The sequence below is a fragment of the Lissotriton vulgaris genome, chromosome 7, assembly GCF_964263255.1.
Source record: "Lissotriton vulgaris chromosome 7, aLisVul1.2, whole genome shotgun sequence".
Classification (NCBI taxonomy): domain Eukaryota; kingdom Metazoa; phylum Chordata; class Amphibia; order Caudata; family Salamandridae; genus Lissotriton; species Lissotriton vulgaris.
In genome coordinates, this window is record NC_141695.1 from 93,999,910 (window position 1) to 94,025,811 (window position 25,902).

The window sequence follows — 25,902 nt, forward strand, 5'->3', positions numbered from 1 at the left end:
CACAGGGAGATTAACCAGGAACTCCTGGACTTGGAGGGGACTATCCGCAGACTGGATAATTTGCAGGGTATAGACGACACGGCTTAGATGTCCCTACATGAAGTGAGGGCACGGTATAACGAAGGGCTGGTCAGACTGTGGTGTTGCAGTTATAAGGATTATCTAGATAAAGTGCAAATGGAGGAAGGGAGGACGGGTCAACTGTTAGCATGACTAATTAAACCTGAGGTGCAGGGAGCGCCTGTCATGCGGCTTGGCCAAGACTCAGGTGAAGTAGTGCACAACCCTGATACCATTAATGACTCTTAAAGTATTATGAGTTGTTGGAGGGTGAAATGTTATGGCTTAATTTGAGGGGGTGCTTCTACATAATATGAGAAAACACAAGTGTGAGAGACAGGAATTGAATCATGGAATGTTGTGCTTTATTACACTCAAACCACTTCAACATGAAGTGTAAAGAAAACACTTTATAATTCAAAATGGCAGAGGATACATGTTAAAAATATAACAAAGGCATATAATGGTATGCTTTTAGAACATTAGGAATACAGGAAAAAGAGGATACACATTTGTGAATATATTAAACATATGCAACAGTGTCAAAATTGTCTTAGAGAGCAGAAGATAAATAATTGCAATGAGACTTAAAATCATAGAGAAATACTTTTCATGATAATATACGCAGAGAGACAATTGTCACAAGTACCAACATACTTTTCTTGATAGATGCTATGAGAGATATGCATTACAATAATGCAGGACAAAAATGCATTTCATGGTCAACACACAAACAGCCGTGGTTCACAAACACAATGCAATGGTGGTCCGAGGAATAGCCAGTTGGGCAGCTCTTTTTTATTGGTAAATGAAGAACTTCTTGAGCACAACTCAAAACCGATATACGTCACTTCTAAAAATTAACGGAGCAGTAGAAGGTTACAGGTGATCGTCTCACGCCATGTGCACATCATTATTACTTTAATGCAAGCAAAAAGATATTAAATTAAAAGAGAGCAGCAGCCCCCACCATCAGGTATCGCGTGCTGTTCCTCCTAGTTCCCTGTTCTTGCGGTTTGCAGTTTTAGCCACCCCCTGGTAGGTGTGCTAAGAAATGGGCAACTCGAGTGCAGAGTGGGGGATTGGGTGACTTGTTTACAAAAAGACAGAGCCTGAGCTTCATGTGTGTCGCAGAAGAAATAACTTGTATTTCAGCAGAGAGGCATTCTGGGCCTACTACATTAAAAGAACAACTGAGACAGCATGGTCAACTCTGCATGCTGACTGGTGGGGCCTTATCAAAGATAGATAGGCCTGAATATTTTCATATTGTAAAACGGGACCCTGCTTCAGAGTGCTTGTAGGAGGCCCCGACTGCGACCCCCTTGTCGGATACACAACACTTCCTGGCTCCTGTGCAGCTCCGCACGTTGGAGGTAGATGCATAAGATGACCTGGGGAGCCTGATCCCTGTGCAGGAAGTCAGGGACGCCATAGCGGCGCTGGCACTCGGTAAAGACGCCCAGGCCTGATGGCCTTCCGGCCGAGTTCTAACAGCAGTTCACCGATACACTGACACCACATCTTTGTATGCAGAGGCATATGAGGGAGGAGGGGGGTTTACCTGACTCCACCCAGTCGGCACTCATGATTCCGCTCCCCAAGTCCAAGCAATCAGACGCTGGAGTGAGGGATTATCGACCACTTTCCATGCTTAACCTAGACTTTTTAAGATCCAGAGCAAAGTGTTGGCATATAGGCTATTTCCGCACATGAAGTTCCTGATTCACCCGGACCAAAACGGGTTTATCCATTCACATAGTACCTCTTATAACCTCAAGAGGCTCTACTTCGTACTCTACCATGCAGATGCAACAGCTCTACAGCAGGCAGCGGTTTTATCTGTCGATTTGGAAAAGGCGTTTTACACGGTGAGCTGGGAGTACCTCTTTGAGGTGATGTACTTCATGGGTTTGGGGAATGATTGGGTGTGGTGGGTACTGATTCTCTATGCCTCGCCCACTGTGAGAGTCAAGACGGGACAAACCATATCCAAACTTTATAAGATTTTGCGATGGTCCTGGCAGGGTGCCCACTTTCCTCCTGTTTGCCCTGGCCGTGGCAACGTTGGTGGAGCGGCTTCGACTGGGTGGAAGTGGGCTGGGACTGACCTCAGGCTGACCTTAGGCTGGCAACGCCACCACTTCTCTTTATATGCAGACAACTTGTTGTACCTCACGGAGGCAGCTGAGGGGGCGCTGAGGCTCTATGAATCCTGGGTGACTTTGCTTATTTTTCAAGACCAGATAGTCTGAGGGATGAAAATCAGGGGAAGACATTGTGTTTCCCTCACTCTTATGTTCAGTTCTGGTGCACGTTGCAACTGGCCATCATGGCCCGCATTACACTGTCTAAAATTGTTATGCTACCACGGCTACTATACTAATCTCCCGGTTTTGATGCAGAGAAGCTGGTTTTGACCTCTACACACACTCCTGTGGCACCTGGTTTGGGGTCACTTACTCCTGCGAGTGTCCTTGCAAATCCTACAGCACCCTATGTCGGAGAGAGGACTTGGAGTGCCGAATTTTGAATTTTATGTTGGCGGCCAAACAACAATGGTTGGCACAGTGGGTGGAAGAAGTGAACGAGGAGGAAACATACCTGGAGGACCTGGTATCGAGTCGTGGGCTGGTAACGGCGGAGCACTTGCTACTGGCTACATCCATCCCCCACTGTTCTACAGTGCATGGCTTTCCAATCGTGGACACGATGTTACAGAGGAATGAGACAACCCCATGATACCTCTGGTGAGGCTGCCACACGGGGACCCAAATCTCTATTCATGGGTACCCAGCTGGCTAGATGGTCGGATACCTGACTTGAGAATGTTGGGGACTGCTACTTAGACAAGGCACTGATCCGTTTTTGTGGAACTGGTGGAGGATAGTGGGGTCCCCCCGGGTCAGTTCCTGCACTATGATGCGTTGACGCGCACGTTTGCGCACTTATGGGGACATGGGTGGGAGGAAAGGGATATGCACCTTGTCCTCCATGCTTTATTTACTCTTGGTACTGCGCATTGAGACAAGATTGGGGGCAGAGCCTTTACTGACTCAGAATGGTGTGAAGTTGTGCGATATTCAGGGAAAGTTTCCAGGAACACCCGACTGAAATATATTCAATTTAACTACCGCATATGAATTATATGACACTGCACCGGCTTCATGTGACATATGGAGGGGAGGTGCGACAATGCCCTAGGTGCGTCCACCCGGATGCTGACTTTGGCCACATGACTTGGAAGGCAGTGTTGGTCAAGATCAAAATTGTGCTTGGAATGGAGTTGGCCTTAATAATTCAGACTGCTGCCTGTGCCTGCTGGGTCATTTACCCAGGCCACCTAAGCGCAAAGTTAGATAGATCTTGCACTGGGCTTGCGATGGAGTGAAAATCCGGGATGGTACCACAACTTGTAGCCTGGAACAGGGACATCATTCCATGGTCAGGGATCGAGGGCAGCGCATTGGCATGGGAGGAGGCCAGGGGAGCGAGAATGCGCCCGATTGCTGAACAATGGAACGAAGCAATAGCTGAATGGGAGGACATGGCGGGATCTGGCAGTGAGGGGTGAGAGTCAGATAATGAATCAAAAATAGATGACGAGGTTCAAGTCATCCAGCCAGGGCCATCAGGGACACCAGGAGTCTGACTTATGGGGGGGTAAGCGCAGCAGGTTTGAGATGCCCCCAGGAATGTCTGGCTACACCCAGGTAAGATGTTAGTTGTGGGGAGGCCCTATACCGGACCCGCGTATGGGTTGGTAATGCTTTCAACCCCATTAGATGTCACTGCTCACACATAGTCACACCACTCCTCTACACAGTAACACATTCTTTTTTTTCTTTTTCCTTTTTTCTTCCTTTTCCCTTTTTCTTGGCTTTGTACATTGTCAATGGCATAATGTGATTTAAATTTTAAATACGTGTGCATAAGATGGACCAATATTGGATGACTCTCCATATAATTACTATGATATACCTGCATCAGTGGAGCAGGCACCCATGAATGTAGACAGTAATGGAGGATGTAACTGGTTTTTGTTTTTTTGCTTCTCCTGAGTGTATCTAAAATGTTAATTTATATAAAATGCAAATAGAAATACATAAAAAAATGACAGAACCTTTGTTCCCCTGTGCAGAGGAAATGAGCTACACATACCCTTTAGTCACTTCAGACCAGTGGGGGCAGCTTTTCTCCCACTGGAATTGGCACCATCCTGACTAGGTGGACAAAAGAGGGTACTGCCAGGTGTCTGCTTACATTTGCCTTTGACAGGGTAGGTCTCTTTCAAGTTCATAAAGTTCCTGGGCCACAGAGCTATGTGTCATCCTGCCAGAGGAGCAGAACACCACCCCAAGCCTTTAGTTTCACATCTGGGAGCAAGTTCACGCTTCATCAAGCTGTTACTTGGCCAGATATAACATTATTAAAACTAATGATTACATCCAAATGTGTTCCTATGGAACAGCTAACCCTGCTACAGAGTAAATAGATTTTGGGGCAAGATGGGTTTAACATTTGCATATCTTACTTTTAAATATCATAGACAATACCTTATGGGCATTAAGGGCTGCTTAGGGTTGACATATTAATATTTAAAAGGAAGGTTTAGGCCAGCCAAAAGGGTTTATTTTGACATGCCAAATATGCAGTATTAGAACTACGCAGACAGGTTACATTGTTAGGCCTGCAGTCATGTCTGCAACTGTTACTGTAGTGGGTGGCACAATGGCACCTGCAGTTTACTGATGACATTTGACTTACAGGCCCTGGGTATACTTTATACCATATACTAGGAACCTATAAAAATGAAATGTGCCAATTAGGTGCATACCCAATTTCAACATGTTTTAGAGGTCAGAGTACATTGGCTGGGGCCTAGTTAGCGGAATCTCAATGCAAAGTAAAAAAAAAAACAGCATCAGTCTAAACAATGAGGATGATCATACAAAAAGAGGTATTTTCCTACATGCCCCACTCCAGATGAAAAGTGAGGAGCAAATCAGCCATTCCCTTGGCAGTTCTCATCATCTAATTGAAAGGACAAGAAAAAGGCTATCTGCATTGGTATGGTCAGTCCAAGGTCTGTTTTCCATTGTAAAGTCCATACCCTGTAGCGAGGTAGACCATGTGCACAGTTTGGGGTTTCCCGTCTTACCTGCATGAGCCATTTTAGAGAATTGGTCAGTATGCATCTGGAAGAGAGTCCCAAAACATCTTCATCACTGATCAAACCACAGCATAGGGTTCCTTTTCTATGGCACTGCAACACTGCAAAGTAGTCGCCTGCTGCTAAAGGTAGCTGATTGATCATGAGCCTCATCATTTGGCTGTGATTACACATAAAAAGAATCTGTTTGGACCAAACACATCTTGCTGAATCCAGGTGCTTTGAGTACAGGTTCTCAGTGTCTATTTCAGTACATCAAAGCCTTCTGACACTCCTTACACCATAATTCCTTCTTTGGATGCTTCTTGAAGGTTACCTCCGTTGGGGGGGGCTACAGTGGTGGCATATCCCTTAGCAAATCTCCTAAATTATAGCCTTTTAGACTCAGGAAAGCTTTGACCAGAGTCTGGGTTTTAGGAAGTTCCCAAGCCATGATAGTCTGAATCTTGTGCTGGAGAGGCTCCACTTATCCCCTACCTCCACTTAGTGGCCCAGGAACATCACATACCTCTGCCCCATCTGGCATATACTGGTCTGAATAGTCACTCCTGCCTGTACCAAAGTGTGCCACTTAGGTGGGTCATAGGGTCTGCTTCCTATGGTCACCCCCACTTTTTGCTGTGATTCTCTGTTTTTTTTACTTTAACGTGGCTGTGGGCCTGCAATCAGACCAACAGCCCAGCTGTTCTCTCTCTAAATTGATACCATGTACTTTAGGTACATACCAGATTGGATATTGGGTCACCTTTGTAAGCCCCTGTATAGTGTACCACAGGTACCCAGGGCATAGGTGCATCCAAGGCCTACCAGGGGCTGCAGCATGTATTATGCCACCTGTGGGTGCCCATCTAAACTGACACCACAGGCTGATCACTCAGCTTGGGTAAGGTGGTGTAATCACCCCTTACTTAGACATAGTATATCTATATCTAACTTATATATAGACACATAGTAACCTATAAGTCACTCCTATGCCAGGCCTTAACAATCCTGGAGGTAGAGTGCTTGGTTTTATGTGAGAGGGTGCCCTAGCATGAGCTGAGCCCCTCTGCAGCTTTCGGAACCATCTCCTTATAGCTGTTCTATGATATAGCCATAACATATACTCTTAAGTGCATTATAATCCTTGCTGTTAATGCTAACTTTGGTTTGGCTTTATCAAAACATGTCGTCTAAGGTGTCAAACACTTTGGAATACTACCCACCCCCAACCAGTTCTGGCGGCGGGGGTAGCATTCCACCCTTCTAGAGGGAGATGACATGTAGTTACTGCTTTACCCGGTTAAAGGTAAACAGAGCCTCAGCATCACAAAATGGATGCTGCTGCCACAGACACAAGTCTGACCTCCTGCTGCTGGACGAAACTCCAGCAAGGGAGACCTGGACAATAGGTTTCCTGTCGCTAGACAGCCTGTAGTGTATTGGGGCAGGGTGGGTTGAATGGAAAAATGCTTTTCCAGACACTGCCTGGGGCACACAAGGTGCTCCATGCATAGCCCGGTTCAAACCAGTTGCTGGGGCACTCCGCTCTGGCGTGAAACTGGACAAAGGGAAAGGGGTGTAACCCCCCCCCAGGTCCACCCATAGGAAGGACCTACATGGTAACCCAGCCCCTAAAATCAGTATAAAGATAGGAGCTGTGTCTAGAGACTTTAGATTATCCTGGACTTAAACTCTGAAACGAAACTCTTGTACCTTCGATGTTTTATATCGACTAGAAGACTGTCCTTTGTGGTCAATGAATGACCACCCTGTGCAAACAGGCACCACCACTAACTTGACGGTTTTCTTTGTCGATGCTCCTGCCGGAACCCAACGACTCAGCGACTCAGGGACTGGACTTCCAGAGTTCTCCGACTCCGATCCACATCAAAGCTGAGACCTGTGGCGGACATGAGAGACGTAGGACTGGACACCCTGGACTTCCTGCATTTTGCTAACTGCTCGACTCCCGAGGTACCCTCACAGTTGTGCATTGGGGTATGAAAGCCCCAGGCCTGAGCGCCATTTGCACCAAAGCTTAGCCCTACACACTCCATGAGCGCCGCGTGGGGCCTGCTCCTGAATTTCAGCTTGACGCGTCTCCCCGGTTGCTAGCCCGCTGGCTAGTTAGCCCTCTGAAGACTTCCTTTTGAATTTACACTGATGGCCTGGTTGCTCCATGCTTGCTCCAGCTTCCCTGCAAAGTAGAAGCTCCCCAGACCTTGCTGGTCTGACTTGAAGCCAATCTTTACTTCCTGCGTTGGTTACGGTTGCCAAGGCTTGTTGGGTCCAATCCGGATACCGACGCAGCAGTCAACTAGATCCTTCATGACAGCTCAAATCCAGCTCCTGGTCATCGTTGACGCTTCCTGGTCCTCGTGGCTGCAGAGACCAGCTTCACCTCCTCACCTGAAATCTCCTCGACGTCGCCTGGTTCCTTCCTAGTTCCTTCCTGGTCACTGGCTAGTGACCCCGACTCTGTCCCCTCTGCTTTCAGGTTCTTCAGCTCCTCGATCCACCCTTGGATCCACCCGGACACTTTTCCCCTGGTCGCCTTCACCACTTCTTTTCAGATCTCTATAGGAAACATTGACAAAACCCGACACCTAAAGACACCTATGCACCCGGCTGCCCTGGGTGAGGTAGCCCGAGTACTCCGGTGCTACCGTGGGTATTTACTATCCAAGTATCCTAGTCTAAAGTGGTTTTTGTGTTAGAAGTGCCCTAAATCTTTACCTTTGTAACTTTTACATTATCCATTCTAAGTCAATGGTAAATCGCGACTGTGTTTAGACACTGCACGCGTCTCCCGTGGGTCTCCTACTTCCTAACCTTTGGTTGTCTAGTGTAGCCCCAGCGATTCCCTATGCCCTAGGCCTATTCCCATTCCTGAAGTTGTTCTTATACCACTTACTTTGTATATGGTTAGTTTGTGAGGCCCCTAGGGCAAAACTGTATTTGTGCAACTTATCGTATGCTAATTGAGTAACTTGTGATGTACTTCGATCTCTGACCTCATAAAGAAGTCAGAGGGTTTGTGTTAGAAATAAATGCATATATATTAGATATATACTTTGTATGGTGTCCTTTCATTTCGTATTCAAGGGATTATATTTGGTAAAATAAACAGCTTCACATGCTCTTTGGAGTTTAGCCCAAGACTGCTGGTCCATGCTACCACTACGATAGCTTGTCTATAAGGTTGACTTTACAACCACCATCAATGAAGGTCGTTTAGACTGGTCTTAAGTTTAACTTAAGAAGACTTTTGGTATTCACAAAGGGTATTTAGGAGTAGTAGAGTCAGGATACCTAACTTTAGGAGTAGTAAAGTTAGGAATCCTAACTTTAGGAGTAGTAAAGTTAGGGATCCTAACTTTAGGAGTAGTAAAATTAGGATTCCTAACTTTACTATTCCTAAATGCCCTTTGTGAAAACCGAAAGTCGTAAAGTTAGGATTTTGTCTCGGATTACATTTGTTAATTGGGCCCATAAAACCTTGCGGTACAAGAGATAGCCCCCAACAATCATCTGACAGTCTTCAAATATTATCATCCAACTGCACAAACAAAAGAGAACTTGTGGACCTAAAGGGCCAAGTACAAGACAAAAAACATGTAATCCACATTCTTCATCTCAATAAAGAAATATTAGTGAAAGAATTGCTCTGATAGAATCCATAACGAAGGACTCCCAGAACTCATTTCATTATAACAAAGATGAATGAACATCAATGCAATTACTGGAGACATAATACACACTCCAAGAAAGATTAACAATAATACCTCCCTGGTATAAAGAACATTGCTTGAGCAAAATGACCACCGAAGTTTACAGAATGCATTGTAAGGACGTTAAAATGACAAACAGATTTTAATCTTGTATAGATATTCATCAATTATACCAGATGTATAAAACCTCACCACAAAGTTGTATATCTGGACATATACATATATGTGTCAAGTATCACCCACCACAAATTCCGAGTGGCCAAACAACTCACGAATTTTCAATGGCAACATATAGACTGCTGGGCCGCAGGGATCTAAAAAGCTTGCCCCAGCATGGCCTACAGAGCCATGGTCAGACAGCCTGAACATAACTTCTAGTTGTGGACACGCTCGAGGTACCAAAGGCAAACGAGAAAAGAGAAGCAATTGCATCTCACATTAAAAACCTCATTCCGTTTTCTTTTCTTGTTTAATAGAAGACAAAAACATGCACACAGCCATGTATACACTATATACATAAAGCCAACCCGAACTGAGAAATCAGTTCCACAACACTCGCCAACAGCAAGAACACACTACCACACTTGTGATTCAAAACAAAAATTTATCATAAGTCCAAGTAGGACCTATAGATATAAATGACTCAATATATACCATTTACACTTCTTCAAGAAGCAATAGCCATGATTTCTTGAAGACTGGTATGTACAGAGAAAATAAGATCCATACCTCAAGATGACAGATAAAATTGACCTTCAGCCAAAATAACATATGCACAGAACATTGTAGGGGAATAATAAGAAGAGTTTTCTATAAAGCCTAAAAACATCCTACCATGTAATGCACCACCGAAACAGCCTTAACAGTTTCAGACACTGTCTCTCAGACATCTTGAGAAACTGAGTACACACCGCCTTGCTCCAAAATTTAACAATGAAATTACCTATAGCCTCCAACAAAGGAGGAAACCACAAACTTGTACATTCAAAAGAATATAACCATAGACTCTGAATTTGCCAGCACAACCCTTCAGTAATTGAAGCACTCATAATGAATATGCAGTCTGCTCATGAAAAGAAAACAAACTGCACTGATTACCCTGGCTAAGTAAAACCAGAGGGAAGTGAAGGGTAACAGGACCACAAAAAGGGTTACACAAGAGAAAAAGAACATCTATGAGCCTGCAACAATAGCCCTTAAAGAGCATACAACGGCGTCCAAGAAGGACTAAACTAAATAGTTGAGTGATGCCCACATGAGGCAGCATACTCAGAGAACCAACTGATAGACTGCGTAAGTGTACACATAAACAGCTACACAATAGCAAACCAATACTCCACATAAATTAGGATGTATACCAAAAAGGTTATGAACTTCTGAGACTAAGCTCCTCATCCGAGTAAAATGAAATAACAAAACAGCTATGTGGCCGCAAGGGTAGTCCAGAGAGCAAAATAGCCAAATCAGGAGTAAACACTCTCACAGTAAGAAAAAAGCAGTGCTTAACACTTCAACAACACAAATTACACCAACAGCAGAGGCAGGATTTAAATCCTCAAGCTAACCTGAAGATCCATGACCCTGGCTTTACAAAAGAGAGGCAAAATACCTTATTACAAGCAACCAGTCATAAGGTATTGTATCGCTGAATCTGCATGGCTGTCAAATAAACAAATACCATGAAAGGCCATTTCTTTCAAACTCTCCCGAACAGTCTTGTGGAATTCAGACTTGCATAACCAAACGTGTCTGTGAAGAGCAACCGACCAAGCCTTGGCTCTACCAATAGATTCAGTGATATCCATTGATTACTTGATATTAAACTTCGCCATCTCACAGCCATCTTGCCCAAGATGCAAGAGTTCAGCCCTGATCCCTTCAGGAAGGGAAGGTGGTAGATGAGTGACAGAGCCCCATAAAACATATGAAACCCTGCCTAGAACACAAGGCGTGTTTAACAACCACAAGGCTGAACTAGCCAAAGCAAAGATATTCCGACCACACAAATCCAACCACCTAGAATCTGTACCTGGTCGAAGCAAGAGAGAAACATCTAGATATGACGAAGCCCATACAGCTTTAACAACGAGCCCCTTCACGGTAGGGTGTCGAGAAAGACAGACCGGGTCATCCATAGCATGACAATGGCGATGGGAAATGGCACAATCAACAGAGACCCTGGTCACTGGCCTCCCGCAAGTTCTCAGCGGAATATCATATAGAGACTCTCCATAGGGCAGCAAAGATTCAACACCTGTCTCAAACTGACAAAGCAGATCCACCAAAGGATCAGATGACAGAGTTACAGACGGAAGCTACTGCTTTTAAGAACTCAGCAGCTATCTTTACAACTTCAGCATAAGCTGAACTAGCCTCAGTCGCCATTCGTGGCAGAGAAAGCGTATCAGAAACAGGGGTGTTTTTTTTAGACTATTAAACTCATCCAATGCAGCCCAAGAACCTTCCACAAGAGGCTGAACAAACTCAAAGCAATAGACTTCCCCGTCATCACTTGAACCACTTTGCAAAGCTGGAGAAGCAGCAACAGAGCATGTTCAGACCCCGGCGTTCAAAGGAGAAGATGTGGGAACCACAGTAGCTGTGAGCAGCGCCTCCGATGCCAACCGACATTGGGCGTTGTCGTATCAACTTCATGCACCTTGAGCAGCACCTCCGGCTTACATCGGGGCAGCATTGTATTGACTTCACATATGATTTCCTCCGCCACCTCCTGCGTCACAGCTGGAGCCGTACTGGGCTGCGCACTGATGCCGTGATGACCCCAGGAACACAGTTGAGGCCTACAACTGTCGTAGAGGGTGAACCCGCCTGTATGTTTCCAGTTGGAGTTCCCTCTACCTCCTTGGGTCCTGAAAGTGCTCCAGGGGAGACATGGACCCAAAAAGGCTTGCAGATCATGAGAATAGGCCTGCATCTGGGTCATAGTCACCCTGGCTCCAGGATAAGGAGGGAGGCACAGGGTCAACTCTTGAACAGCGTCCACAGTAATGGAACGTGAGGAGCTAGCAGAGACCACATCACAATGCTGTGAGGCCATAATCAGCTGCTACTTCGATCCCTTTTAAAGGGATTTTCGCAACTAAGGGGAGCAACGCTCACAGGAACAGCTCCTTGAATGGCTCCAGGCAGGAACCTCAGAGTAGGAAGGAGACCAAAGTTGCCTAGACTCAGACCGTGAGAGTCGCACCATCAACAGCTTCATTCTCTTTTACCGCAAGGCCTTAAGCTTCACCCGTTTACAGGGATCGCACTCCTCTGAGTTTTGGTGCTTGCCTAGGCACCACATGCAGATGGAAAGCGGATCCGTAGCCGACATCTGTCGAGCACAGGTCTTGCACCCTTTAAAACCCAAAGGCATAGGCGCACTGTTCCCTGTCGCAAAAAGGCGTTGAAGTAGGCCAAAAAATACAAATGGCCTCAGGAACCGTTTCTCCTGATCCCCGTTGCAGTGTGGAAAAGAAGAAACTGACGTCGAGTGCGCAGGAGGGGACTCATATGGCTCCACTGACATCACATCAGGAGAGGACGTCTTGGCGGAGCTGTATGATGCCGTCCACCAGCATGCAGAGGTGGTGCTAAAAAATTTGAGAGAGACAGAACTTCTTTAATTTCGCTGACATCTGAGTCTAGTTGACCAAGCTTTAGGTCTGCCCCATATGCCCAGCCACTGGAAACTAAAGGGCTCATTTAAGAGGAATGCCTTGTAAGGCTGGTGGTTCATCACTTTCCTGGAGCTTCAGGTTTTGGCCCCCTAGCCTCGCTTTACAGGACACCCTCTTCCCTGTAGATCCTGTGTCTTCCACTGGTAACCTCCTATTCCTGTACTTCAGAAAGGCTGAGAAGGACTTCCATGGTCGGGCACTCTATCTGCGCTTGGCAGAATTCCTCCTTGGAGGTACCTCCTTCCCAAGGCAGCTCTGTGAGTTCTGGCAGTTCTTCTCCCAAGACAGACTCTTCTTCCCCTTTACACTACAGATTCTCTCCATGGGGTTCAGATACTTTCCCGCTGTGGGAGGTTTTGAGGTTGGATTCCCATACCTCTTGTCCTTCATCTTTGTTATGAGAATTTAGTTCATTGTTCTAAAATCCAGGATCCCATTACTTTCCTGACAAGCTGCCTGGGCCCTAGTGACCATACACACCCACTCAGGCTGACCCACATGAACTTTGCTTTCTGCCTCTACTCAAGCAAAGGTTTTGAGATAATCTGTAATCAGACAATCCACTGGAATTAAAGCTACCTTCTTCAGGCCACTAACCCCTCCCTGCTCATGGATGAACACTGATATCAGATTAAATTTTAACTTATTGTCAGTGTTGACTACCATACGGTGACCATTAAGGGGTTTTCTCTTTAGTTGAATGCTTCAATGATGTTCTTTGATGTAAATCTGGAGAATTATCGCGAACATTCAGAGAAAAATTAGGCCTCCGTTATACTTCCAGGCAACAGATCTGAATTTAAACTGGAAAAATGCATTCTATGATGCTTTTCTGTTCAACAAAACTATACAAAAGTGTTCTGGGGTCCACACATGGATCAGGGAGCATATCAATGAATATCCTATGATGCAGAAATGTTCTTACTTACCCCTTGGCAGGTTGTATTTCATTTGCCAGGACAGTGAACATGGATTCAGCTGCCTTAGCAGACTACAGGCTGCCCTATTCATAAGACTTCACCAGGCAGGTCTAGGTATCTGTGCCTTTATATGATCGACCACCACAGAGGTTACTCTGTTCAAGTTTTGCGGTTGGAGCGCTATGCTCAAAGAACCTAGCCAGCAAAACTATTGTTACTGAATAAATTCCCTCCCATGTCCCCTACCCATTTGTGGTGCACTCATTTTTTATGTTGCGATGTTAAAATAATGGAGTTGTGAGATAGGGAGATGATAGCTGCAACCTCGCTGTAGTTCCCTTCAATGTTTCATACATGCTCAGGGAACTGCTCCATATGTGATTTTTATTGATAGATTTGATCTTAAACTTGTTGAAGGAACGGATAGATCCAATCACACCATAGTGAGGAGGATTTATCGAAAGGGAAATGCTTCTCTTCGGCTGTTAGAGGTGGATATATGGCATGAAGAACATGGAGTTTAGGAGCACTCTACCAACGGCCACAGGCCTGCCTTCTCAGAAAGAATGGTGCTGACTGGGGAATACTGCTTGCTCACAGACATATGATCTCACTATCTACAGATGATGCACTGTAGTATAAAGGAAACATGAGAAGAGATCTGCCAGTAGTTATAGGACCTCTGACAGAATATAGGGATATCTCCAACCTGAGAAAAAATGGATAACATCACGCATCTTCTTCATTAAACCGCTGTTTGAGCTATACCAAAGACGCCTATTGGCAACTAACCTCCGTTGGGAACGGACATCTTTCCAGTACCTTGGTATGCAAATATACCAAGAAGATGCGCTTCTAATCGAGCAGTACTTGTGAACACCAAAGTTAGTTCCATTTTGCTGTACACTCTTGTTATTACTTATGGGCAGATTTATTGTATCCAAATTGGTAGTTCTGCCTAAACTCCTATATGGTTTCATCTTTGCTGGTGGTTCTTCACAGACATTCCTCAAAGAAATCAATAATATGCTTTCAAATTTGACTTGATGCAGCAGGAGGAAATGAGTGGAACTGGGCAAACTTCAATTTCCTAAAGGGGACCTGTGTGCCCCCGATGATAACAACAACTTAAAAGAGTAACTTCCAGGCGTCACAGGAGGAAGCCATACTCAGAGGTGCAACGCTGCTGATGACCAGTACCAAACTAGTCAAAGTTGCCAAAGTATGCTTAAGAAATTGTACCAAAGGCCTCCAATAAACAATAATATACTCACAAGAGATCTTGAATGACTGCCATGCACAATTTCGAGAGGTGGTTCAACATGGAGGTAAGCAACCTCGAATCACTGCCTAAACTGACACTGGGGGATATTTATATGACAATGGAACACTCTGCTCTCTCAAAAATTTGAGGGAGTCCCACAATAACGCACTGGAACAATGTATGATGTACAATGCACTAGAATGTGTTTTTGTTAAAAATGCATTAATAGTTAGGACTACAACATATGTATGAGGGTGGATGATTGTGCAAAACGCTACAAAAACATTCAGTTTAAGTGACAGTTTTATAGGAAAATCTTACCAATCTTAATACCAATTAAAGGCTTTTTGTTTTGTTGCATTTGCCCACATTTTTCTGATTTGTTGTCAGTTTAAGTATCTAAATATGAGTTACCTTTGAAACACTTAGATCTACACAGACAACAAGTTCCAAATTTGTCTGTGTCCTCTGCTTGGTCCCTTGTTGGTGAAGATAGGGCATCCTTCTTTTCTTTGTGTTTTGAAACCTCAGGATTCGTTGATTCTTTGGGATTTGATGTAGATTGATCCATTGATTACAAAGTGCCCCTTTGTTCTTGATTTTAAGGGAAATTTACAAAGACTACGTTTCTGTGATATTTGTCCTGAAGGATTAAAATGAGAAAAATTACATTCATAAACACGGTTTCCTATAATGTCACCAATTTGATACTGACTGCTTAGGAAACGAATGAACTGTATTTCCGAAACATGCTTTCATCAAAAGCAAAAATGACATTCTTGTAACTACATCATGCCTTGTGGTAAATTTAGATTATCATTCCCTGAATCATACACCGGTAAAGGAGATATAAAGGGAAAGACTAAACCTTACAGAAGAGATGCAGACATGTAATGGTAGTTCTGCATCATAGATATCTTCATCATAGTCTTAAAAGTCAGGTCATTCCACTTGGTAAAGCAGGGAAGAAGCAAGCTGGCCTGTAACTACCGGTCTCCACTGTTGGTGCCAGGCTAGGGCAGAGGCACCATTGTCCTGCTTAGTGTCTCTTGCAAAGGACACCACCATCTCAAGTGGAGATCACACACACAAACCCTTTGCCGGCAGCAGAAGGCTCAGCTTGCACAGAGAGTGAAAGACATCAAGTAATGTACAGTACACAGAAGGGACTCTGTGGTAAGAACAGTTTTGGGGACATGTTACGCACAGTCAACTGCTATACTTTCTATATGGTTGGACAGGGAATCCACACAGACACTATCAAACGTTTACCAAGTGAGGGCACGTGATGGGATTTGCACCACAGTAACAGTTTTAGCAGTATCAACTGCTCCTACTTTTGATTTAAACAAAAACAAAACCACAGAAAAGACACCCTACCTATGGTATAATACTACATTGCCCTGCAACATTGTGAGTACCTTCCTGTGTGTTGTAACAAAGCACTTTTTTTTCTTACATAAAAGCAGTGGATTGACAATGATATAATAACTATTTGTAAATGTTTTACTGTGTTCCAAGACTCCATTCCCACACCACCTACCTGAGTAAACCTTGAACTTTTAAACTTAGCTATCTTGAGGGTCGAGCACTAAAAGGGTGCACTTGGTGTTTGAGCTTTGGGTCGAACTATAAGGTATACCCCCAGGCACAAGTGAATTAAAATGCTCTAATTTATACAGTTTGATCTCAGTAAGCTCTGGGAGTTCTGAAAAAGTTCCAACACATTTTCTTATGATTTGAGGCTTCAAGGGAGAATGCTATGCTTGTTCGGGATTAACAGCTGAAATCATAAATGTAGGGTATGGAAAACATTGCTTGTTAATCAGTTTATAAATTTCCCTCAATAAGAGCCTTTCACATTTCTGAAACATTTGAGAAAAAAGTGAATATTGGCCTCACTCTGACTTCCAGGTGTTAAGTTTTACAAACTACGCCAGCTGTTTTTGTGCTTCATGTATTTCTTACCCTCATACCTTACAGAAAGGTTTGGAAAAGGAAAATTAGAAGCCACTTTAATCAATACAACATCAATCAATCATTCAATCAATCAATCATTACATTTGTAAAGCGCGCTACATACCCGTGAGGGTTTCAAGGCGCTGGGGGGGAGGAGGGGACTGCTACTGGTCGAAGAGCCAGGTCTAGAGAAGTCTTCTGAAGGCCAGCAGGACCTGGGTCTGTCGTAGGCTGGTAGGGAGAGTGTTCCAGGTCTTGGCGGCGAGGTAGGAGAAGGATCTGCTGCCGGCGGTGGTTTTCTGGATGCGTGGAACTGTGGCGAGGGCGAGGTTGGCAGAGCGGAGGCTGCGGGTGGGGATGTAGAAGCTGAGTCGGTCGTTGAGGTATGCTGGTCCGGCGTTGTGTAGGGCTTTGTGTGCGTGGATGAGGAGTTTGAAGGTGATCCTGTTGTTGACCGGGAGCCAGTGTAGGCCTCTCAGGTGGGGTGTGATGAGGCTGCGTCAGGGGACATCGAGGATCAGTCGTGCCGAGGCGTTCTGGATGTGTTGCAGCCATCTCAGGAGCTTGGTTGTTGTTCCTGCGTAGAGGTCGCTCCCGTAGTCCAGTCTGCTGGTGATGAGGGCCTGGGTGAAAGTTTCTCGTGTTGGAGGGGATCCATTTGAAAATCCTACGGAGCATTCGGAGGGTGTTGAAGCAGGAAGCGGAAACGGCGTTGACCTGCTTGGTCATGGAGAGGGCTGAGTTGAGGATGACCCCCAGGTTGCATGCGTGGTCGGTGGGTTCTGGGGCTGATCCCAGTGATGTTGGCCACCAGAAGTCGTCCCAGGCTGAGGGGGTGGGGCCGAGGTTCATGACCTCCGTCTTGTCAGAATTTAGCTTCAGCCTGTTGTCCTTCATTCACTCGGCGACGGCCTTCATTCCTCTGGGGAGGTTGGCTTTGGCGGTGTGGGGATCTTCAGTGAGAACTATGATCAGCTGGGTGTTGTGGGCGTAGGAGATGATGTTGAGGCTGTGTTGCCGTGCGACGTGGGCGAGTGGTGCCATGTAGATATTGAACAGTGTCGGGCTGAGGGATGATCCCTGTGGAACGCCGCAGATGATCTCGGGAGCGGAAGGGTGGGAGGCGGACACTCTGGGTTCTGCTGGAGAGGAAGGATGCTGTCCAGGCAAGGGCCTTCTCTTGGATTTCAGCGTCATATAGGCGTCCTGTTAGGGTGCGGTGGCAAACCGTGTCGAAGGCTGCTGATAGGTCCAGAAGGATGAGGGCGGCTGTTTCTCCTTAGTCCATAAGGATCCTTATGTCGTTGGTGGCGGCAATGAGTGCGGTCTCGGTGCTGTGGTTACTGAGAAAGCCGGACTGGGATGGGTCCAGGATGTTTTTGTCTTCGAGGTAGCGGGTCAGCTGTCTGTTGACCATCTTCTCCGTGACTTTCGCCAGGAAGGGGAGCAGGGAGATGGGCCGGAGGTTCTTGAGGTCGTTGGGGTCCGCCTTGGGTTTCTTCAGCAGGGCGTTGATCTCGGCATGCTTACAGCTTTCTGGGAAGGTTGCTGTCTCGAAGGAGATGTTGATTGTTTTCCGGAGACGGGGTGCGATTGTTGTGCTGGCTTTGTTGAAAACGTGGTGAAGGCATGGGTCAGATGGGGAACCCGAGAGGATGGAGTTCATGGTCTTGATGGTGTCTTCGTTGCTGACGTTGGACCAGGTGGTCAGGCAGCTGGTGCGGGCGGTGGTCGCAGAGGTGGTGGTCTCGGTGGTGGGTGTGGGGGTGGCGGTGTTAAAGCTGTTGTGGATGTCGGTGATCTTGCGGTGAAAGAAGGTGGCCAGTGAGTTGTCTCTAATAAAAGAGAGAGGGACCCTCTACCAAAGGGATGGGGTACCAACTATTGACTTTGTCAAAAAAGAGATTCTCTTTGGGCACATTCAATCAGAACCAAATAACATGACATAAAACAACAATACTTGCAGACTAACAGCAATGCAATGGTAAACCAAATTCTGAAACAACAAATAAATAACAAATGCACAGTTTTATTAAAATTGAACAATAAGGTTAAAAAACAAATTTAAAAAGATATCAATCAAGGGAAAACAGACAATATATGGAAACAAATCATACTCAAAAATTCATCACATAAGTTTCCTAAAGCTAAACCAAGGGAGATATACAAAAAAGGTCTATTCAGCGTCAATCAGAATACTCCTTTAGTTATGAAATTGATTCTCTCCCTCAATCCTCAACGCGTTTCGACGGACCAAATATCTTATAGCCGTCTTCCTGAGGAGATATATTAGCTGTCTTCACCAGATAACTTAAAAGAAGCGTGATTAAAGAATAGGGGATGGATTTCTCCCTTCTTTGTAGTAAGACGTATTTCCTGTTGCTAGCGGTCTTTATGGGTCGTGTTGCCAAGTATTATTTCTATAACACGATCCTATTGATGTAAGATATGCGTAGTCCATTCAATGGGTAGAATTCTCTATCTCTTCATAATGTATCTGATAAAGTCAGAATCGCCTGCTTGCACGCGGTAAATAGGTTCCGATTTGTTCCAATTCGAAACTAAGGCACCGTTTAAAACTTTATGCACAGGCCAGCTCGTATTTAAATGGGGATGCCTCAGTCTTCTCTCACATTAATAAATGCTGCTTCTTTTAGAGAAGATCGATACGAGTTCCGCGTGCAGTATCCGTGGTGTTCGAGCTGGCCTGTGCATAAAGTTTTAAACGGTGCCTTAGTTTCGAATTGGAACAAATCAGAACCTATTTACCGCGTGCAAGCAGGCGATTCTGATTTTGTCAGATACATTATGAAGAGATAGAGAATTCTACCCATTGAATGGACTACGCATATCTTACATCAATAGGATCGTGTTATAGAAATAATACTTGGCAACACGACCCATAAAGACCGCTAGCAACAGGAAATACGTCTTACTACAAAGAAGGGAGAAATCCATCCCCTATTCTTTAATCACGCTTCTTTTAAGTTATCTGGGGAAGACAGCTAATATATCTCCTGAGGAAGACGGCTTTAAGATATTTGGTCCGTCGAAACGCGTTGAGGATTGAGGGAGAGAATCAATTTCATAACTAAAGAAGTATTCTGATTGACGCTGAATAGACCTTTTTTGTATATCTCCCTTGGTTTAGCTTTAGGAAACTTATGTGATGAATTTTTGAGTATGATTTGTTTCCATATATTGTCTGTTTTCCCTTGATTGATATCTTTTTAAACTTGTTTTTTAACCTTATTGTTCAATTTTAATAAAACTGTGCATTTGTTATTTATTTGTTGTTTCAGAATTTGGTTTACCATTGCATTGCTGTTAGTCTGCAAGTATTGTTGTTTTATGTCATGTTATTTGGTTCTGATTGAATGTGCCCAAAGGGAATCTCTTTTTTGACAAAGGCCAGTGAGTTGCACAGGTCTTGTGATGGTGGAGTGTCGTTGGTGTTGGAGCTAGGGTTAGAGAGTTCTTTCACGATGTAGAAGAGCTCTTTGCTGTTGTGTGCATTGCTGTCTAGGCGGTTCTTGAAGGCAGTCCTCGGGTGGTCCTGATGAGTTGGTGGTGTCTGCGGGTGGCATTCTTGTGGGCTGTGTAGCTGTCTGGTGTTCGGTCGCGCAGCCAGCTCTTCTCCTGCTCCGACAGGTGTGCCATGCGGTGTGTTTGGTGGTAGCGGTCTTGAGTGGGGTTAGGGTGTCGGCGCAGTTGTTGATCCACTGTTTGAGGTTGATGGCGGCAGTGTCTGGGTTGGTGTGGTCTGGGGTGGTCCTAGGGCGAGGATGGTGGTCAGCTGGTCCTCGGTGACTTTGCACCAGCAGCGGCATAGCATCTGTTAGGTGCGGTGGTGTGTGGTGGGTTTCCTGAAGGTGAAGTGGACGCATCGGTGGTCTGTCCAGTGGGGTTCGGTGGTGTGGTTGAAGGAGACGTGAGGACTTGCGGAGAAGATGGGGTCCAGTGTGTGTCCAGCAGCGTGGGTGGGTGTCGTCACGAGGTGCTTGAGTCCTAGGTTGGCGAGATTGTCGATCAGGGCGGTGGAGTTGGCGTTGTTGTTCTTGAGGTGGAAGTTCATGTCCCCGAGGAGGATATAGTCCGTGGAGGCGAGGGTTTGGGTGCTGATGAGGTCGGCGTTGGCGTCGCTAAACTGTGGTTGGGGTCTTGGTGGTCGGTAGACGGGTGTTCCTCTGAGGGTGGTGTTGGGGTCAGTGTGGATCTGGAAGTGCATATGCTCGGCAGTGGTGAGGGTGTCGTCGTTGTTGGTTGAGACTCTGAGAGTGTCCTTGTGGATGATGGCGATTCCCCCTCCCACTCCGTTGGTGCAGTCTCTGCGGGAGATCTTGTAGAATTCAGGGATGGCTATAGTGATGTCTGGAGCCGAGGTGGTGTTCAGCCAGGTCTCCGTCAGGAAGGCGACGTCAGGGGTGGTTGAGTCTAGGAGGTCCCAGAGATTCAGGGCATGCTTACGGGCGGAGCGGGTGTGGAGGAGGATACATCAGAGATGGTTGTGTTCTCTGGTTGATGGTTTGGCGGGCCGGATGGTGAAGCTGCAGTCCCGGCAGGTGAAGGGCCCTTGGGTGCACTTCGGGGTGGCCCAGTAGCAGGAGTGAGCTTGTCTGGGGTTGAGTGCATGGAGGGTGCTGGAATCGTAGTGAAGTCTGGTGTAGTGGTGGCATCGGGGTCCAGGGGTTCTGACGTGGGCACGGTACAGGCGGGAACGGGCGCAGACGGGGATTTTCCTTTGGCGCGCCTTCGGCACAATGTTCAAACCTGAAATATCTAACCGCTTCTATCTCTGTGTATCACCGATAATTAAATCAGAATGTGGCTTAACAAGTACTAGGAAAAGCGAATGTTTCAAAGCAAGACTCATACTCAACGGTAAGTTGTAGACGGAGGCAGAGTCTCCTCTGACCCGCTTTAGATGCCAGCAAGCGCTGTTCTGAGGAAGACTGTGTGGAATTGATTGACTGCTGTAGCAGGATTTGAAATTTATTGCAATTTTAAAACAGACATATTTTTAAACTTACATGCTACCTTGATTCATTTCATTTAATTTACTTACTCGTACTGATCTTCATAGGGAGTCTGAGCTCAATTACTAGCCTGCACGTATCGGTCCGACTCGGTGATTATCACTGTAGAGGGGAGGGCGGACAGGCAGAGCCAGACACTTTCGCCTCACGAGCGGTTAGCGCTCTAGCTTCCCCACCTGCGAGGGCTACAACACCCTCCTATCGCACTGAGCGTGCAGCGGTCGCGAGCAGGGGAACGCCGAAGGGATCGCCTAAGAGGAGCCAAAGAGTAGCCCGTCTGCGCCCGTCCGCGACAGGACAGGGCTAGGGGCCAAGGGCTCTGCTCTTCTGGAATCCTCTTCTGTAAGGGCGCACACACTCAGGTATTCAAGTGACACCTTAAGAAAATAACAGACAGCTCCTTTGAAAGGCTGTAATAGAGATTCCTGGCCATGTCCAGAGGGTCCATTCTCATGTATAAGCTGTCAGTTCCAAGTGTTCCATGTTAAACCAAATGCTAGGGGAGAGCAAGAGAAACGTCTGTCAGGGTGCGGCTTGAAGAGATTTCTGCTGAATGTTCGCTCTTTGCCTAAAAATCATTCGAAAGTATGGGACCTTGTATATACACTGCAGCCTGATATATGTTTTTTAACAGAGTCCTGGATGAAACCCCATACAGTTCCTGTTATAATGCTAGGGGATCCCTCAGGTTACAAGTTCCTGAATTTTGACCGCCCTGATAAAATCGGGGGTGGCTTAGCCATTTTATATAAGGAGGATTTGAAGGTCACTATATTAGAACAAACACATTGTTCATCAATGGAAATCATGGTCTTCAAAATAAGCTCCACCGCTAAAACGTTCTGGAAAGGAGCCCTAGTTTATCGTCCTCCGGGACCCATCTTGGACTTCATTCTATCTCTTCTAGAACTGCTGGCACCGCATTTTAAAGCGAAGGAAAATTTTACACTCCTGGGTGATTTTAATATTCACGTAGATATTCCCACGCACCCAGAAACCCTAACACTACTAGCTGATCTATCCACACTGGGTTTAGAAGTGCAGAATAATGGCCCCACGCATATAGGAGGCCACACTCTGGACATACTTTTTTCCAACTGCCCTAGAGTACGATGCCACTCCACAACTCAAATAAATTGGTCCGATCATTTTGTAGTAGAGTTCTTCTTATTGGGCATAAATAAACCTCCCCAAAAACCTCCTCCCCCGCCAATCTGGCGGCGACAGTGGCATAAAATAACAGTGGAAGAGCTGCAGAGGGTGTGGAAGAGACCTATCTTCACTGAGATAGATAGTGTAGATTCGGTTCTTTCTAAATTCAACAAATCCCTCATAGAGGCAGCCGACATATTGGCCCCGCTGAAGCTACACAAACAACATCCCACCTCTAAGCAAGAAAAATGGTACACCGAAGCACTTAGAGCAGAGAAACAGGGATGTAGAAAGATTGAAAAGATATGGAGGAAAGCCCGAAATGAGGAGAATAAGAAAGCACATCAAGATGCCCAATCTAATTATTACAAAAATATTAGGCTGGCAAGGAAGAACAGTCTCAACCAGCAACTTGAAGAGGCAGGTAATTCCACTAAGGAACTCTATAAAATATTACAGGCCTTTGTAAAGCCGGCGGCCTGCGAAAGTCCGGGTGAGTTTTCTCAGACCCTTTGTGATGACATCTCTTTGATTTTTTGAGAATAAAATAAATACGATCTATGATAAGATCATGAAAGCCTCCAGTCAAAGGAACAGCATTCCTGCTCCCTCCAAATTGTCCACATTCGGAGACCATCCATTCACTACCTTTCCACCAATCAATGATTCTGATTTTTCTACTCTTGTCAGTCATATAAAATAAGGGTCTCCAGATGATTTTCTGCCTGCCAAAATGATTGCTTCCCTGAGTACGCTGATTGGACCAGAGATCCAATCAGTATTAAAACTGTAATGGCCTGCTCATCTCGGCCAACGAGGAACAACTTAACAGATTGCAAGTTGTCCAAAATACCGCGGCGAGACTGGTTCTTAATGCCTTGCCCAGGACTTCCTCACGCCCCCTTCTGGACAAACTCCACTGGTTGCCTGTCCGGCAGCGTGTCAAATATAAAATCTGCTGTACCATACACAAATGTCTTTTTGGGTCCGGTCCTAAATATTTAATTGACAAGTTAATTCCCTACAGCCCTGGATGCTCCCTGCATTCAAGTAACCAGCAGCTGCTTCAGGTCCCTAGGATTAGGAGGGTTAGGCAGGGAGGCCGAGCCCTCTCCTATAAAGGCCCCATTTTCTGGAATTCACTGCCACTCACCCTAAAACAAAAGTCTAATTTCCAAACCTTTAGAAAGTTTCTTAAAACCTACTTATATTCGACTTCCTAACTAATGGCAGCCTCTTAAATTTATGACCCAGTCTAACATCTGTAGCAAAGGGCTAGCGCGGAGATACCCCTTCGGGGGTCGAATCCTGTGCTATATAAGAATATTAAATAAATAAAATAAATAAATCTCCTTCGCTTTAGCCACATCACACCGCATCTCAGGAAGCTGCACTGACTCCGTATTCACAAGCGCAGCCAATAAACTTCTCACTCACACATACAAAGCCATCCCTACATAACACATGACCAGAACAGCTTACCAAACACATGCACTTTCACCAATCCACCTGACACTAATGCTCTGCGTCACCCTCACTAGCACAAACTCCCCCATTCCGCAAAAGCAAAACTGGAAATGTAAATCACTTGAAGCTTTCTGATGGTGCAGATTTATTCTTTTCGCATCTTATTGCTAATGGAGTTAACAGCTGAGCTTTAAAGTGTGAGCTTTTAAAGGGGAGTTTAAACATTTTTTTGCTATGTACACAGTCTGGGTATTACTAAAATCTATATTTTGTAGGCATGTTTTTTTTTATCTGAAAGCTTTTTGTGCATTTTGTAGCAGCCTATCTTCTACTAAGTGTAACATTATATTCAAATAATGACTTTGGTTACAGAATAGAAGCACACTTATGCAGAGAATAAAGCAATAGAGGTGTCATACAGTACGGTCATGGATTCCCATCGAATAACTTAACATGCATTGAATTTGAATTTAATTTAAGAATAAAGTATTGACTTGGCTTACAGAATATAAACAAACAGAATTATGCAGAGCCTAAAGCAATAGAGGTGTCATACAGTACGATACTGGATTTCCCATTTGTTTTAATTAACTTGCACTCATTATGAGTTTAAGCCGTGGTTATCCGATATTTAGTAACCTGAAGGAAAAACACCGAAAAAGGTTACAAAATATGTATATTTTTTTTAGCCCCATCTTTGACCACGCTCTCAACCCTCCCACATTGCGCACAGCATCACAATTCATATTTCCTAAACACTTTTTTAATGCACTTCGACCCTTGCTGTCCAGTTCGTTAAAAACAGCAGTGAAGTGTGGAACGAGCACCGGCATTGTTCTTAGCGAAACCATGGACCCAACTCGCATACCCTCAAGCCTCACCCGATTCCTGCCCTACCTCTGCTTGTGGCGGGGACACCGGAGGCGGCGACGGGCGGACGCGGACCTCACTGACCGGATGTGTCCTTGGGTTTGAGGTACTGTCTTTCAGGCGCGCGAGCTGCCGCGAGCACAACGGTAACTTTTTAAATTGCGCACGTGGTCACCTCCCTCACGTTCAAGTACGCCTGCCTATGTTTCTTTCTTGCGCATGCGTGCGCTCTTTACTGTGGCGCGTGTCCGCACAGTGATAAAGCATGCTTTTAACGTGAGCCCAGGATGGATACATTTTCGGATTTTGAGGATTTTTTCATGGAAGAGCCTTTATTATCAGTTCTCTTCTAGAGGGCACCCTAGAAATAAAACGGGTAATATGCTACCACTTTATTTCAAGCATGGCCCACTGGTAATGTTACCTCATGGAAAGCTACCTTTCTTGCTTTTATCTTTCCTCCATCTTTCTATGCTTTCTTTCATTCGTTCCACCCTTCTTTGTTTACTGTTTTATTTTCCCTTTCCTTCTTTGCATTCTTTTTTCAGCTCTCTCACTCCATTGGCCACTCACTTATATTTTCTTTACTGATTCACCCTTTTCTT

General features: G+C 45.4%; 1 protein-coding gene across 1 annotated transcript in view; it reads right to left on the minus strand.

The window, feature by feature from the left end:
- The window catches only part of LOC147700893 (C-type lectin domain family 2 member A-like), a 246,646-nt gene extending 221,221 nt beyond the window's left edge, over positions 1-25,425 (minus strand). Inside the window, exons 1-2 of the mRNA XM_086928530.1 lie at positions 25,325-25,425; positions 15,228-15,456 (exon numbers count right to left, since the gene is read on the minus strand). Of these exons, the coding sequence (XP_086784656.1) occupies positions 15,228-15,384 (157 nt within the window). The 5' untranslated portion in view covers positions 15,385-15,456; positions 25,325-25,425. The remainder of the gene's footprint in view (positions 1-15,227; positions 15,457-25,324) is intronic.
- Between the last annotated feature and the right edge of the window lie 477 nt (positions 25,426-25,902).